This window comes from Spea bombifrons, chromosome 1 (genome assembly GCF_027358695.1).
Source record: "Spea bombifrons isolate aSpeBom1 chromosome 1, aSpeBom1.2.pri, whole genome shotgun sequence".
NCBI classification, from domain to species: domain Eukaryota; kingdom Metazoa; phylum Chordata; class Amphibia; order Anura; family Pelobatidae; genus Spea; species Spea bombifrons.
The window spans coordinates 53124830-53140464 of NC_071087.1; the positions used below are offsets into that span (position 1 = coordinate 53124830).

Below are 15635 nucleotides of genomic sequence, written 5' to 3' on the forward strand. Positions count from 1 at the left end.
GAGTTATAGAATTAAGGATAGTAGTGGACTGGTTAAATGATCTTAATTAATTATTTTAATTAAATAAAAACTTTAGAGAGTCTTAGACAATGAAAAATGGCAGGCTGAGGCTCGCCAAGTCTCACACACAAGAATCTCATTCTGTAACATGCTCAGATGCAGCACAGCAATGTATAATAAATGTCTGTGAAGTCTATGGAAGCATTGGTAAGTCAGGGGAGGGTAAGAGTGGCATATAGGGGGTTAAAAAGAATATCAGGGAGGCAGAGTGGCATATAGGGGCTAAAAAAGAATACCAGGGAGGCAGAGTGGCATTTAGGGGGTTAAAAGGAATATCAGGGAGGCAGAGTGCCATATAGGGAGTAAAAAGGAATTTCAGGGAGGCAGAGTGGCATATAGGGGGTTAAAAGGAATATCAGGGAGGCAGAGTGACATATAGGGGTTAAAAGGAATATCAGGGAGGCAGTGTGGCATATAGGGGGTTAAAATGAATATCAGAGAGGCAGAGTGGCATATAGGAGGTAAAAAGGAATATCAGGGATGCAGAGTGGCATATAGGGGGGTAAAAAGGAATATCAGGGAGGCAGAGTGGCATATAGGGGGTTAAAATGAATATCAGGGAGGCAGAGTGGCATAGAGGGGGTTAAAAGGGATATCAGGGAGGCAGAGTAGTATATAGGGGGTTAAAAAGAATATCAGGGAGGCAGAGTGGCATATAGGGGGTTAAAAAGAATATCAGGGAGGCAGAGTGCCATATAGGGGGTTAAAAAGGAATATCAGGGAGGCAGAGTGGCATATAGGGGTATAAGGCATATCAGGGAGGCAGAGTGGCATATAGGGGGTATAGGGCATATCAGGGAGGCAGAGTGGCATATAGGGGGTATAAGGCATATCAGGGAGGCAGAGTGGCATATAGGGGTAAAGGAAAATCTGGGGGGCAGATGTGCATAATTGAGGGGCAGGTTGGCAAATAAAAGGAAATAAAAACACAAAAAAACATTTTTTCTCAATCATAGTTTTTATTATATAAGAAAAAATGTGAATTAATATTTACTAGTAAAACCTTTTTTCTTATAGGGTAGTCTTATATTCAGGCTTTCTTTCTTTCCTAAATTAATATTGAAATTTTTGGGGGGGTCGTCTTATGAATCGGAACTTACAAAAATTGGCTTTACATCGCCACCTGCTGGCCCCAAGCTGCGAGGCTCATCTTTTTTCACATCATCCTAACTTGTCTGTAGAAACTGGGTACATGCTAAACAGACTTTACATATACTGTATAACCTCTCCTTTCACATTTGTCATGAAGCAGTTTTTACAGTTACGTCACAGCACATGTACTAATAGTTCCCATAACGATATGTTACTTGGTAGTGGGCTGTAACACACATGTATTCGTATGTTATATAATAAGATACTTATAGGCGCTGCATAGGTTCATACACGATACTATTTAATGAGCTATATCACTTCCTCGGCCTCCCCTTTCCTCTGTATCCTAAACTAATCCAGGTAAGGTCCTAACGCAAGAAACGTTCAATTAATATTTGCGAGTGTGTGTGTATATGTAAAAAAAAACATACTGTATACATCCCTTTTCTCAACACAGGGCAACAAGCCCTCAAACGTTTTTTTATTTACTATTTTATAATCCATTATAGTTCTTTTTTTTATGTAGCCATCATATTGGGGGTAATATAATAAAACTATATGTATGAGGTGAATGGGATGCAACAAATCAGCGAGCACTCGTTCTACCCGCACACATCTCTGCCCTGCGCTGCAGCAGTCCCCGCCCCGCGATTTCCGCTTCCTCCGGTCACACATGGCGTCAAGTTCAAAGGAAATGGAGGTGGTGGTCGGCTGTGAGCATTACACCCGGGGCTGCCAGCTGAGGGTGAGAGACACCAGTCTTAATGCCCAGGGTAGTAGTCAAGAAGCAATGGAGAGGGGGAGGCGAGCAATAAATGCGGAGAAATGCAGGGCGAGGCTGACGAGGCTGACTAGACAGACAGACAGACAGACAGACAAGAAGCGGGGGGTCAAAGAAATAACCACGGAGAAAAAGCACAGGCGGAACAGAACGGAGGCTGAAAGCACAAGCTGTATAAGAAACCGTAGAAACGTATTTTGCCTTTAAGCCTCCTGTTATGACGTGACATGCTAGTTCATACATTCTTTATTTTGTACCCTTTGAACATTCTTATTTTAAGAGTAAATTCTAGCAATGGCACAGATATTATTATTTTTTATATAGAGGATGTTAACTAAGGTGACAACATTTTATTTCTGCCGTTCAGGGGCACACAATGAAGCTGATGAGATTACGCACACGTATATATATATACATCTGCACACCATCACATACAAAAAAAACCAAACATTTAATATATATTATATATCTCACATACACACTGATTCACATAGGCACAGCGTTACATACACATAAAATGTTATATTATATATATATATATATATATACAATATCTGCTCAATTATATGATAACCCCGATTATAAAATGACCCCCCCAAAATTTGAGTATTAATTTAGAAAAAAAAAGAAAAGGCCTGAATTTAAGATTTCCCTATAGGAAAGATGTTTTACTAGTAAATATTCACATGTAAACAATTTTTTCATATTTAATAATAACTATGATTGAACAAAAATGCTTTTTTTTGTTTTTATTTCCTTTTAGTTGCCAACCTGTCCCCCAGTTATGCACATCTGCCCCACGGCTTGCCACTCCGCCTTCCTGATATGCCTTATACCCCCTGTATGCCACTCTGCTCCCCTCCTATGCCTTCCCCTCCCCCACGCCTTACCGATGCATCCCTTGACCTGTCCCCCATGCTCGCGTCACCGGTGTGACGTGGAAGTTCGCAGAAGCCACGGCAAAGTGTCAGGTATAAGTGGAGGTTTGCAGTGGAGGCTGCCAGAGAGGAGGATCCAGGTCTCCTGCAGCGCTGCAGGGGATCCTCCTCTCCGGCAGCCGAGAGACGTCTGCGCAATGTGCACTGACAACCTCTGCTGCTGCCGGCCGGTACTTCCGCCGGGGCTTCTATGATGGAGCACTGGAAGGTCATGTGACACCGGCACTACGTCATAGAATCCCCGCCAGAAGAGCCGGCAGCAGCGGAGGTTAAGGATCCAGGTCCCCTGCAGCGCTGCGGGGGATCTGGATCTTAGTCTTATAGTCAGACCTCTGTTTGAGGTTTGATTATAAAATGACCTTGAATATAAGACGAGGGGTATTTTTCAGAGCATTTACCAGACATTACACACCCACACACCTACCTGGTGCTAGCTGCAGGTTACAATGAGCTTGGTGTGAAGGAGGGACTCAGTCTATCAGGGGAGGTTTCTGAACTCTCATCCAGTCGAGAAGTCTCTCCTGATTGGGTGTGTTTTCCTTCACTCAGAATTCTCATTCCATTCTCATTGCATTGTCCAGGATTGAGGCCGCCTGGGACTTAAAGTCCCATTGCGGGACTGTCCCGGGCAATCCAGGACATGTGGTCTCCCTAGTCTTTATTGACTTAATGGCGGCATACTTCCATAAAATGTAAATTTGTTTTAGGTGCTGTGATATCCTTATTGATAGCAATTTATAGAGCATTTTCAAATGTTTTTTTTACTTATGCAATTTAATATATAGACAATTTATGTTGTTAATACATATAATGTTGTAAGTTTTTGGGTTGTAGAACACTATGATATACTCATGCCCAACAAACATTCTGAGCTGCAAAAAAGGATGACACAGAGCTTCATGTCCAAATGAAGGACTGTCACTCTGCAAAAGGGAGAATTGGGAGGTGTAAAAACTCACTTATTTGAAAATATATAGTCACCTGAGGCATGTCTGCTGTCTCGTCACTTAAAAGTGTCTGATCACTAAAGGGAGATTTGCAGTTTCAACAATTCGTTATGAGGCGCCAACAATGGTCAATTCCTTCAGCGAGAAGGGCTGAGCTGGTACATATTACACAGGGCCAGCCACACTGTTCCCGCAGAACACACAAAGGACGAAGTCAAGGCGTTCAAACGGGAACACTCCTGCAAATTCTCATGTCTCCTCTCCTTGTAGTAATAAAACCAAGAGGTTCCTTGTACAGCTTACAGAGACCCAGTCATCCGGGGGGGGGGATCGAGTCCTAAATATGGACTAATTGCCACACTACAAAAAATACACCAAGTAATGCGCAAGTAAATGGTAACTTTTCATTAGAATACCATGTTAGAAAAATATGTTCTGTTTGAAAGGATTCTTAAATGATTTGTCTTTGGGACAAGTTGCAAACCCCATGCATTGTGATGGCACTCTCACTGCTGTCAACAAAGTCTTGGCAGGCACTAGAAATAGCAACGACCTTATTACAGGTTGTAGGCCAGTCTGTAAGAACTGTTTTACAATGCTATCGTAGATTGTGTTTTCCATAAGTACTTCTTGAGTTGTGGTTTCTGTATTACCATTTCCATTTGTAAGCAACCACCATAAAAACACATAATGCCGCACTGTATCCTTTCCAGAATGACAATGTGCCATGGTTTAATAGCGTTCTCTAAATAGCAAATACAACAATGCCTTGCATTATTATTAGTATGGAGGAATGGAAGATTTGATGGTAAATGTATCTACAACTACCCTTTTAAAGGAGCATCCAAGTCCATTGTGTGCACTTTGATGTGTATGATAGCTGTGTCATCTGTTTCCATTTTTGCAGTGCACCGTTCACAAATGCATAGGGAATTTGCAGAATCCCCCCATATGCATTTGCCCTCCATCTCCTCCTACGCGATCTTGCGCGTTCACAGAGGTCACTCCTGTTGATTTGCAATAGTTGATCAAGCCACAGAGGAAATGTTTTGTTGTTGTTTTTCCTAAAAGTATTTTTTTTTTTTTTACATTTTGAAGAATGCATATTAAAAATCAATGGGAGCAATTGCCACGCACAGAGTAAAAAATAGTCCTCCGTCCGGTGCATTTAATCAAACCTGCATGTAAAATAGCTGTGGGAAGGGACAAATTCTGCAGGAAAAGGCGCATCATGAAAATTTTATGGGACTATGCTTCTGTCATATGCATCAAAGTCCATATGGTGGTTGCAGTGTCTCTTTAATATACATCCTGCCTGGGACACTGGAGTGCCTCAATAATTTTCCCTTTGTTAACTTGATGATTACGCCTAGGTTATACAAATCTATGCAGTAATGCATGTATAGACCATTACGACGATGATAAATTACCATACTAGTTCCCTCATTAGACATAGTATCAAGTTAACGAAATTATAGAATTTCTACAACAGATGATCATGTACTGGCTTTAAAGGTTATACTACATTCAGTAAATATTGTTTTTTTTTCTTCATTGATTAACTCTCAACTGCTTTCTTTCAGGCTCCTTGTTGTTGTAAATTCTACACTTGTCGTCTGTGCCATGACAACCAAGAAAATCATAAGATGGACCGTTTTAAAGTCACACAGGTGCAATGCATGAAGTGCAATCGTGTTCAAAAGGTGAGTATAAACAGTGAAAAGTAAAAAATCAGGTGCGCTGAACTAGAAAAAAAAATCTCATTCAATGAGCTCCCTTCAAAGGATAAACAGGAACTTCTTTCCTTGAATAACAGCGGAATATTTATGATGTTTTATGTTGTTTTTATTATTATAAGATATGCCCGTTAACGTTCCATGTGCAAAAGTTATTCAGTTTCATGTTGCCGTATGTGAGAAATGGTCAGAACAAACAGTGTACTTCTCTCAGTGTCTGACATACATTTTTAATTCTTTCTGTCCGTTAGTAATCTCGGGTGCAGACTTAATGCCTGGGTCCCCTTGCATCTCTCATCATCCCTCCCAATGTTAATGCCATTTTCACACCCATCATAGCAAGGGTGAGCCTAGGGTTAGTGGCGCCTACGTGCAGTATTCCTTCGGTGCCCCTACTAGTAACAGACATACATACTAACATGCAAACTCGCACTAACACCCACTCACTCTAACACCATACATTTACGTACACACCCACATTCTTTCTCCTACACCTCCTATCCATCTCCCGGGTGCCACTAACCCTAGGTTCACGCCTGACACTCCAACACTATATGCTGACAAACACACTCCTGATAACACTTTATCCCTCAATAATTCATCTAGAACATATTGATTGGTGAGTAACACCCCATGGTGCAGAAATGCAGTAGCCAGGTTAACTACAAACTTTTTTGGCAGTAATTTATCATTGTCCTGATTTTCCGGTAACTTTATACTAGCCAATATTTTCATCACAGCTTTAATTCCATTTCCATGTTTTGTGTGTTTATAGGCTCATCAGAATTGTGAAGGTTGTGGCAATGTGTTTGGTGACTATTACTGCAGTGTATGTCATCTGTATGACAAGGACAAGAAGCAGTATCACTGTGATGGATGTGGTATATGCAGGTACGTTAAATGTCTATACATTTATGCCCGTGTCCTAACTGTGTGGTTCTTATACATTTTCAGGGTATCCTGATGAACTAGTGCTTGTTCTGAAGGCTTTTTTTGAAATTGGTTAGTTCATTGTTTTGTGATTGTGAACTTTTCTGCCTTTTATTTTTAGGATTGGTCCAAAGGAAGATTTTGAACATTGTACGAAATGCAATTTATGTTTACCACTGAGCCTCAAAGGAAACCATAAGGTTGGGGATTATTATTTGCCTTATTATATGCAAATTTATTGAAAAGACATGTAATAGAAAGCATTACGTTGTTAAAAAGCATACTGTTTAATTCCAACTGCTGACAAATTTCTTCTCATCTGATCGTTCTGGAGCTTAGACAGGCATTTCGTGTAGCTACAATCATTCCACAATTAGTGATTCGTAGTTAAAGGTTTTGTGCTTTTTCTTATAGTATGTTTATGTCAGTTTTGTAAAACATATTTTATTTATAGAAAAACACTCTGTAAGAACATTTATAGAAATAAGTTGTACAGTGTGAAAAAATAAATTGTTAAGAAAAGAGGAAAGAAAATACAAGAACAACAATAAGAAAGGGAGAAATCAAAGAAAAAGAAAAAAAGTGCGTTATGGATGATAGGTGGGATTAGCTAGCCAGAGGGGCCCAAATCTTGTGACGTCTTCTGGTAGACATTCTAAAGAGTGAATCCATATGTAACCAGGTTTCCACCAGTGCCTGTCTGACCAATAAGATGAATTGTGCCAGAAGCTTGATTTTAGGTTTAGTAAGAGAATCACAGTGTTTCGAGAGCACGAATATCTATGGTAGCCATCTACATACATCACCTGACTCCAAAACAAATTGTGGGCACGGCCTCCAAATGCGAATATATGATCACTTGTAACCAGGGCCTTTCAGCATTACACATATATAAACGACTAAGACGTGTCCTGCCAGATATCTGCCCAATCCTTACTTGCCTTACCCCTCCCTCCGAAATTAAATATTTGTTATTTGATTGTAACATTGTGGATCTGTGTTACAAGACTCTTAGGTCTGTCCCCGATCCCTGAGTGTTAGCTGCCCATCCAGGTGAAAAATTTGTCAAAATTACTGATTTAGGGCCATTTAGCTCTAAAGATGAATTGTCTAGATTGTAAATTTTAAGAGTAGGGCCACTTCGTCACCTTTTCTTTCTGTGGGTCTAAATTGTTGCGTACTCTTCCCATGGTACAGGGCTGAGGAAAATGATGGTGCTGTATTAAAAATGCAGCCCACGTTTGAACTCAGCAGGGTGCCAGCTGCCTGAGGACCTCACAAGTTATAATGACTAGCACGACCAGCTTGACTTTCACATATACCTATCATTATTGTTTTTAATCCAGCAAATACCCCCTATTGGCTATATAAGGTTTCAGTGCCCACTGAGCATTCAGAAATGGTCTTAATTATGATGGGTTTGAGCTCCCTGTATTATTGTTTTTGCAAGTTAAATACCCGTTTAATATTCGTGCTTCTATTTTTAGTGTATAGAAAATGTATCCAGACAAGACTGTCCTATATGCTTAGAGGTAAGCTGCAGACTACTTATCTTTTTCTCCAATTTTCTGTTATTTCTGATTAATGCAGTTTAGGGCTGCAACTAACGATTATTTTAATAATCGATTAGTTGGCCGATTATTTTTTCGATTAATCAGATAAAAAAATGCAATTTTTTTAAATTTAAAATAATGTAATAAAAAACGTACAATTTACACTTTCATCTCTTTATTGCAATGGCCTCTCTCTATTCACCTTATTTTACTGACATAATAATAAAGCTACAAGAACCCAAACACGGTGTTTCTCAAATTAGGTTTTAATACAAAGTTATTAGTAAATATTAATTCATATGTTAACTATTTTTCATATTTAATAAAAACTGAGAAAAAAGCCTTGTTTAAATTTTTTTTATTTACCAAACTGCCCCGGTTCTGCACATCAGACCCCCAGCTTGCCACTCTGCCCCCATATATGCCTTATACCTCTTATATGCCAGATTCCACTGTGCCCCCTGATATGCCACTGTGCCCCTGATATGCCTTATACTCCTTATATGCCAGTGATATGCAACTGAGCCCCCTGATATGCAACTGAGCCCCCTGATATGCCTTTTACCCCCAGATGTTTTATGACCCCCTGATATGCCTAATATCGATATGCCTTATACCCCCTATATGCCCTGAAATTCATAATACCCCCCATACACCACTATAACTCACCCATACACAACTTTGGCTCCTCCCCCTCCCATACACCACTCTGCCTCCTCCCCCTCCCATACTCTACTCTGCCTCCTCCCCCTCCCATACTCCACTCTGCCTCCTCCCCCTCCCATACTCCACTCTGCCTCCTCCCCCTCCCATACTCCACTCTGCCTCCTCCCCCTCCCATACACCACTCTGCCTCCTCCCCCTCCCATACATCACTTTGGCTCCTCCCCCTCCCATACATCACTTTGCCTCCTCCCCCTCCCATACTCCACTCTTCCTCCTCCCCTCCCATACACCACTCTGCCTCCTCCCCCTCCCATACATCACTTTGGCTCCTCCCCCTCCCATACATCACTTTGCCTCCTCCCCCTCCCATACTTCACTCTGCCTCCTCCCATACTCCACTCTGCCTCCTCCCCCTCCCATACACCACTATGGCTCCTCCCCTCTCCCATACAACTCTGGCCCCTCCCCCTCCCATACTCCACTCTGGCTCCTCCCCCTCCTATACTCCACTCTGCCTCCTCCCCCCTCCCATACTCCACTCTGCCTCCTGTCAGCAACGGATCTTCAGAAGACATGGACTTTCACTGCAGCTTCATAGAAGCCACAGTGTAAGTGAAGTGCAGTAACGGAGGCTGTCTGTGCGATGCAGACACTCACAGGCTGACAGAGAATCATCCTCTCTATCAGCTGGTGGGGGTCTGCATCGCACAGACAGCCTCCGTTACTGTCAGTAACGGAGCCGGGTAGAGAGGCAGAGTGGCGTATGGGAGGGGGAGGAGCCACAGTGGTGTATGGGAGGGTGGCTCCCATACACCCTTCTGACTCCTCCCCCCTCCCATACACCGCTCTGCCTCTCTACCCGGCTCCGTTACTGACAGTAACGGAGGCTGTCTGTGCGATGCAGACCCCCACCAGCTGACAGAGAGGATGATTCTCTGTCAGCCTGTGAGTGTCTGCATCGCACAGACAGCCTCCGTTACTGTACTTCACTTACACTGTGGCTTCTATGAAGCTGCAGTGAAAGTCCTTGTCAGTAACGTAGCCGGGAGAGAGGCAGAGTGACGTACGGGAGGGGGAGGAGTCAGAGGGGTGTACGGGAGGGGGGAGAGAGACGGACGTGAGAGACCGGCCGACAGTGAGGGGAATCCAGGTCTCCTGCAGCGTAGCGGGGGATCTGGATTCCGGTGTTATAATCCGATCTCTGTTTGAGATCGGATTATTATAAGAAGAGGAGTTTTTCAGAGCATTTGCTCTGAAAAAAACCTCTTTTTATAATCGATAAAAATCCATTCGATTAATCGATGATGAAATTCGTTGCCAACGATTTTCATAATCGATTATTATCGATTTTATCGATTAGTTGTTTCAACCCTAATGCAGTTATAAGTAGAGCTAAGTGTCTGTTCCTGCCCAGTATATGAGCCAGGAAAGCACAACTACCTCTGTTTTACTGCAGTGGGAGAAGAAGAGTTCTGTTACTCTCTCTATAAGCTTAGAAAAAGCAATACCACTTCCTGTGACAGCAGGGAGACGGGCCTGTCATCAGAAAGCATGATCTCTCGTGGATCACTCTCATTTTAGAACTCATAAAACGGAATTTGTCGTGAAACAAAAAGGGAATTCTACAGTGCATTGTGTTATGAAACTTAAATATAGAATTTTAATATTTATAGTAAGGGATTTTTTTAAAAGTAATGTGGATGTAAAGTAATGTGATGAAGATGAATTATAGTGATGCCTGTGTTGTGTTTTGATAATAGGATATGCACACCTCTCGGATAGGTACACGTATCCTACCTTGTGGACACCTCCTGCACAGGTAATAACTACTTAAAGGAGAGAGCCTAACGTGTTCATTTCTAGAATCCAATTAAAAATATATTTTTTTAAAATATTGTGTGCTTTTCTTTTTTAAAAGTTCTAGGATTTTCATAGTTTTTCATATTGCGCAGATTCGTTTTTCGTTGCGAGACTGTAAAATATATCACGAAAACACATTTGTACTAAAACAAATGCGCAAGTTTAATTTTTACCATACCCAAAACTATCACTATCCACTAAATGGGCGCCGGGTGCTATCCCCCAACCTAACCTCTACATATATTGACTAAGCTGTTAGACTAGTTATTTGCTTGCTAGTCGGTTCTGAGACACTAAAAATACATTTGGAAAACCCAGTAAAGGAGACGCACCAAAAAAAACCTGCAAGAATTGTGAAAAGGTAGCAGAAGAAAAACTCGAATTAGTTCTGGCAATTTTTATGTGAAAATAATCCTCTCTTAGAGGGATTTTTTTTTAAATATTTGATATATTTCAAGACTTTTGTTATGTCTTCCCTCTTCTAGAGTTTACCTACTAACATATGTTTTCCTATTATGTTTTGTTAGACTGTGTTTAGAGGTGCCTTGCAAAAGTATTCGCTCCCCTTGGCATTTTTCCTATTTTGTTGCATTTCAATCTGGAATTTACACGCACCAATTTGCTGTTTTTTTCTTAGTTTTTTTTTTAGTTATTTTCTTCATTTCACCAATTGAGACTATTTTGTGGATGTCTATTACATGAAATCCAAATTGTAATGCAACAAAATAGGAAAAATTCCAAGGGGTGAATATTTTTGCAAGTCACTGTATACTATACATTTATGGCAGGTATCTGAAAGTGTATAATGATGGTAGCATCTTGTGTGCTTATTTTTAAATGCTATTGTGTTTGTTTTTTCTAGTAAAGTGAATATATTTTCCTTTTTATTTTCAGTACTTGCTATGAAGCTATGCTAGAACAGTAAGTGAACTATGCCTTTCTGTTGAATCATAATTGTAGATCTCTGAATAATACAAAATAAGAGAGACATTTTTTGTATTTTCTGCAAAATAATGTCCATGGCTATTTGTTAATTTGCTTGGACGCGCATTCTGTGCAGTACAGAGCAGCGGTAGACCGTCTCTTTAATTTCATTTGCTCATTTCTGGTGACCTCTGTCTTGATTGAAACTGCCTGGTTGGCCAACGTTTTTGAGAAACCGAAATCAACATAGGGCTATAAAATGTTGTACCAGGACTGAGAAGAATTGCTGCAAGTTCACATGCACTGTGCATGTCATTGGCGTAAGGGTTTGGTTTTGACTATCCTTTTATCCATTTACAAATCAGTTTAGTTATTTTTTTTCTGGATACATTCCAATTATCTTTGCATACTAGTCCCACCAGCTCCATAGATAAAACAATAAAAAAAAACTTTTCACCCTATTACAGAGGGTTCAGATGTCCGCTATGCATGCGCTCAGTACTGGATATGTCACGGCACTGGCAGTTACTTGATGATGAAGTAGCCCGGACACCTATGCCCTCAGAATATGAAAACATGACGGTGGAGGTGAGTGTTGAATTACCATCATCTGCTGGTAAGAATGATCTGGCTTTTGGAAGAAGAGACTGTGTGTTGTTTTGAAAGTTTGAAAACCTTTGATCAGTAAATGTGTTTAATTATTGTTGGTCAGCTGTCAGCCCGGGGGCAAGACGTGGTCCTTAGGGATTTTTGTGAGACTGGGGGAGGGGAGATCTTTTGTGGTGTATCTAGTCAGGCAAAAGTTATGCCTTGGTCAGCACCTGGATGAAGCAGGTAAGGAAGTCTTGCATTTGTTTTGTTTGACCCATCTTAAAAATATTTAAACACATGAAACCATACCTCCATGCAGAATGAAAACACCCATAGGAACAGAGTTTATAAATGAATAAAATTACAGATGCCGGTCAATTACATCTAAGAAAGTCCAGTTGTATCTGCCTCCGAGAATAAAAATGCTCCGGGAATCAACTCCTGTAGCTGTCTTGGGCACCTGGTAGAATTAAATGATCGTTTTTCACATGGATGATTTGGGCTTCTCTTTAGAGAGCTAAATACTAAAATTTGTGTTTAATCTGTGAATAAATCTGCACTAACACCAGAGCTAACCCAAAAACCTCAACACTGAATGCTTAGTGCCTTTAGACTTAGTGTCATACTTAGCAAGGTTAGGTTTTGGGAACCTTGTAAGATCAGTTTGGGCTGCCCGGCTTTTTACATTGTGAATATATCTATTCTCCAGCAGAGGGCCAGCAAACCCCATGAAGAAGTTTAACACCTCTAACTATACTACCGCCTGGTAAGGGGCCGAACTGATCGTCCCATCACCAATATTTGAAAACTCAACAGTCTCTGCTAACATCCTGTTGATATAATTTGTATGATCTCACTCTTATATATTTATATATAAAATGTGGTCTGCGGTTTACTTTTTCACAGGAAGCAGACACCAGGCGCATGGGTATGGCACTTAAATTATAATGATGTTATGATCATTCTTCCAATTTCCCTTAGATTCTCTGCAATGACTGCAGCACAAGATCGACAGTACCATTCCATATTCTGGGATTAAAGTGCAAGAACTGCAACTCTTACAACACCACACAGGAAGGAAGAAACCCAGCAGAGCCAGGAACTTAATGACCCACAAGAAATTGCAGCACAGTACAGATTAGACCATGGAGCGCAGCCGTAGCAAAGAGTTAACCTGTTTCCACGGATCAAGTTGTTGGGAAAACATTTTTTTTTTCTTTGTCAAGACGTCTGTATAATAAATATTTATCCAGAAAAATGTAATTTTGCTTTTCTAGGTTTGTGTCTGGATCATCATTCTATGCAATCTGTTTCGACAACCAATGCTTTCACAGACACACCGTAACACATCTATTATTTATATAGCGCTTTTCTCCCTGTGGGAATTCCTGGTTGTTAATCTAATATCAACAGTTTGGAAGAGAGATACTCACTTTGTTTTGCCATTTGGGTCAGAAGATTACCAGTATTTCATGTCTCGAATGATCAGTGAAATAAATGTTTTTCAGAAACTCTGTAATGTGTTACTATTGATGCTACCCACCAAATAGTTCAAGCTTAACTTCTGCATCATTTTAACAACTGACATTTTTATGGTTACATGCAAAAAGAAATACAGCTTGCAGCTCTGTGATGCCAGTAACAACAGAAAAGTACCTGGCAAGGGTAGTTCAGTTCCCTGATAGCTCTTTTGGCTTACGATGTAACAGAATTTGATAGATGTGATTGCAAATGTATAGAGGCAAAAGTTGCATTAGTGTTAATTAACTGGGGTCAGGGAATCAATACTAGCGGCCGGGAGAGCTGGACATTGTGGCAGGGAAGCTTAATCCATTTAAAAAAGGTCTTAAAAAATAATCTGGGGTAATAACTCTTTCAAATTGACTACTCGTGTTGGTCAGGGATAAATGTTTGTTAGTTTTTGTATACAAGTCAATGATAGATTCACTGGACATATGTATACCTCCCACTGGAGCAACCATTTAGTTGATTGACTTGTGGCAATTGGTGGTAACCAAAGGAAGGATGAAGGAAGGTGCAAACAATACGATTTTGGAACACCTTAATCAAAGTCTGCAAACGTTTATTGTTTTGACTTTAATATTTAAAGTGTTTCTAAGAATATTGTGGTGTAAAGACAAAAAGAAAGATTAATCCTTGACAATGCATGCAGTCATCAGAGTAGACACTCAGTTTAAGTGTGTGAAAACAGGTTATATATGATTGGTTAACCATGTTCATGAAAGAGCAACATTTTAGCTTGGAAATATAGAAGGTGCCCAGTAGTGCTTTTTTATTGAAATGCCAGGTGATACCATCATAATCCCATGTCGGGAGGTAAGACTGTTCTAGTTTCCAAGCTGTGTCAGTGCAACTCTTTCCTTTCCCTGTTAGCTACTTCCTCTAATCCTTTAATCATCTGCTAAAATGTCACTTTTTTGCTACTCATGACCCCTCCACTTTCTCTTGTTCCCCTCAATATTCTCTATATATTGTCTCCCCTTTCCACCTCTCCTACCTCCTGTGTTTTTCTTCCCACCTTAGTTTTCTTATTGCCCAATCTGTATGTCCTCAAAATTCTATAGTCAAGATTAACACCGTTCTACACCCTCTTCACAGCTGTTGCTCCAACCATATACTAGCTACCACCTACCCGCTGTCTCCTCTCCATTTAACCTAAGGTAGTAATGTTTGCCCTGTTCATCCCAAACCACTGTTGTTTTCAAAATTCCCCTTCAGAAAGTGTTCCTCAAGGGGCAAATTAGAATTATGTACCATCATTGAAGTTTTTATTTTAACCAAATCAATTGATGCTCAACAGCTGGAACAGGTTTAGGCATTACTTGCATGTCTTGAATCTGCATAGAGCCCCAATTCCTAAACCAATTTAGTATGCCTTACAGCTAACTCCAACTCCAAAAGCTTAATTCCGCTAGCAGTGTAGTATATCCAAATAGCGACTAGTCTATCATTTTTCATGGGAAGCTTATTCCAGGTATCCACCACCCTCTCTGTAAAATAGTATTACCCCTAAGGTCTTACACCCTATAAATTTAAATGTAATGTTTTTAAATACATTTGTATTCAAATGTTTCTGTGTGTCTCCGTTTAAGGGTGAACTTAAGTTGTCCCATACCCCTTTTAAAGAAAAATGTTTCATATAAAAAAAAAAAAAAAACTTTTTACATATTGTACCACTGGATTAAACGACATTACATACAGTCCTATTAATGGCACTGAGCGTGTTTCCTATATATTATGGTAGCAGTTTTTTTCCTAAAATGATTTTTTTAAGGCTGTGAAAGAGAGTAGCTTTTCATCTTTTTTTGCCATGAGGCTATGCTAAAACAGTAAGTCGATTACACATTTCTGTAAATTTATATTATACATCCAAAAGGAATGCACTATAGTTAGATTAAATCGTTTTATTGTATTTTTCACAAAAGGTTAAAACCCACAGACATTATTTACTTTGGATTTAGTTTCTGTGTAGGACAGATCTGTGGAACACAGTTTCTTTAATTTGATTTTGAGTGTTCTGTTCTACTGACCTCTGT

General features: G+C 40.2%; 1 protein-coding gene across 1 annotated transcript; it reads left to right on the forward strand.

Moving 5' to 3' along the window:
- The first annotated feature begins 1812 nt into the window (after positions 1–1812).
- RCHY1 (ring finger and CHY zinc finger domain containing 1) lies at positions 1813–13336 on the forward strand. The gene is made up of 9 exons (XM_053461621.1): positions 1813–1897; positions 5402–5521; positions 6330–6445; positions 6606–6684; positions 7972–8016; positions 10464–10522; positions 11458–11484; positions 11955–12075; positions 13060–13336. Exons 1-9 carry the CDS (start codon positions 1826–1828, stop codon positions 13183–13185), a joined length of 765 nt encoding a protein of 254 aa, XP_053317596.1. The 5' UTR covers positions 1813–1825; the 3' UTR covers positions 13186–13336.
- Positions 13337–15635: the final 2299 nt, after the last annotated feature.

What these genes read in the sequence shown, in the direction of transcription:
- RCHY1 (XM_053461621.1), top strand. Translation starts at nt 1,826, where the DNA reads ATGGCGTCAAGTTCAAAGGAAATGGAGGTGGTGGTCGGCTGTGAGCAT. An exon ending in CCCGGGGCTGCCAGCTGAGG is followed by an intron (nt 1,898 to 5,401) that starts GTGAGAGACACC and finishes GCTTTCTTTCAG; the next exon opens with GCTCCTTGTTGTTGTAAATT. An exon ending in ACTGTCCTATATGCTTAGAG is followed by an intron (nt 8,017 to 10,463) that starts GTAAGCTGCAGA and finishes TTTTGATAATAG; the next exon opens with GATATGCACACCTCTCGGAT.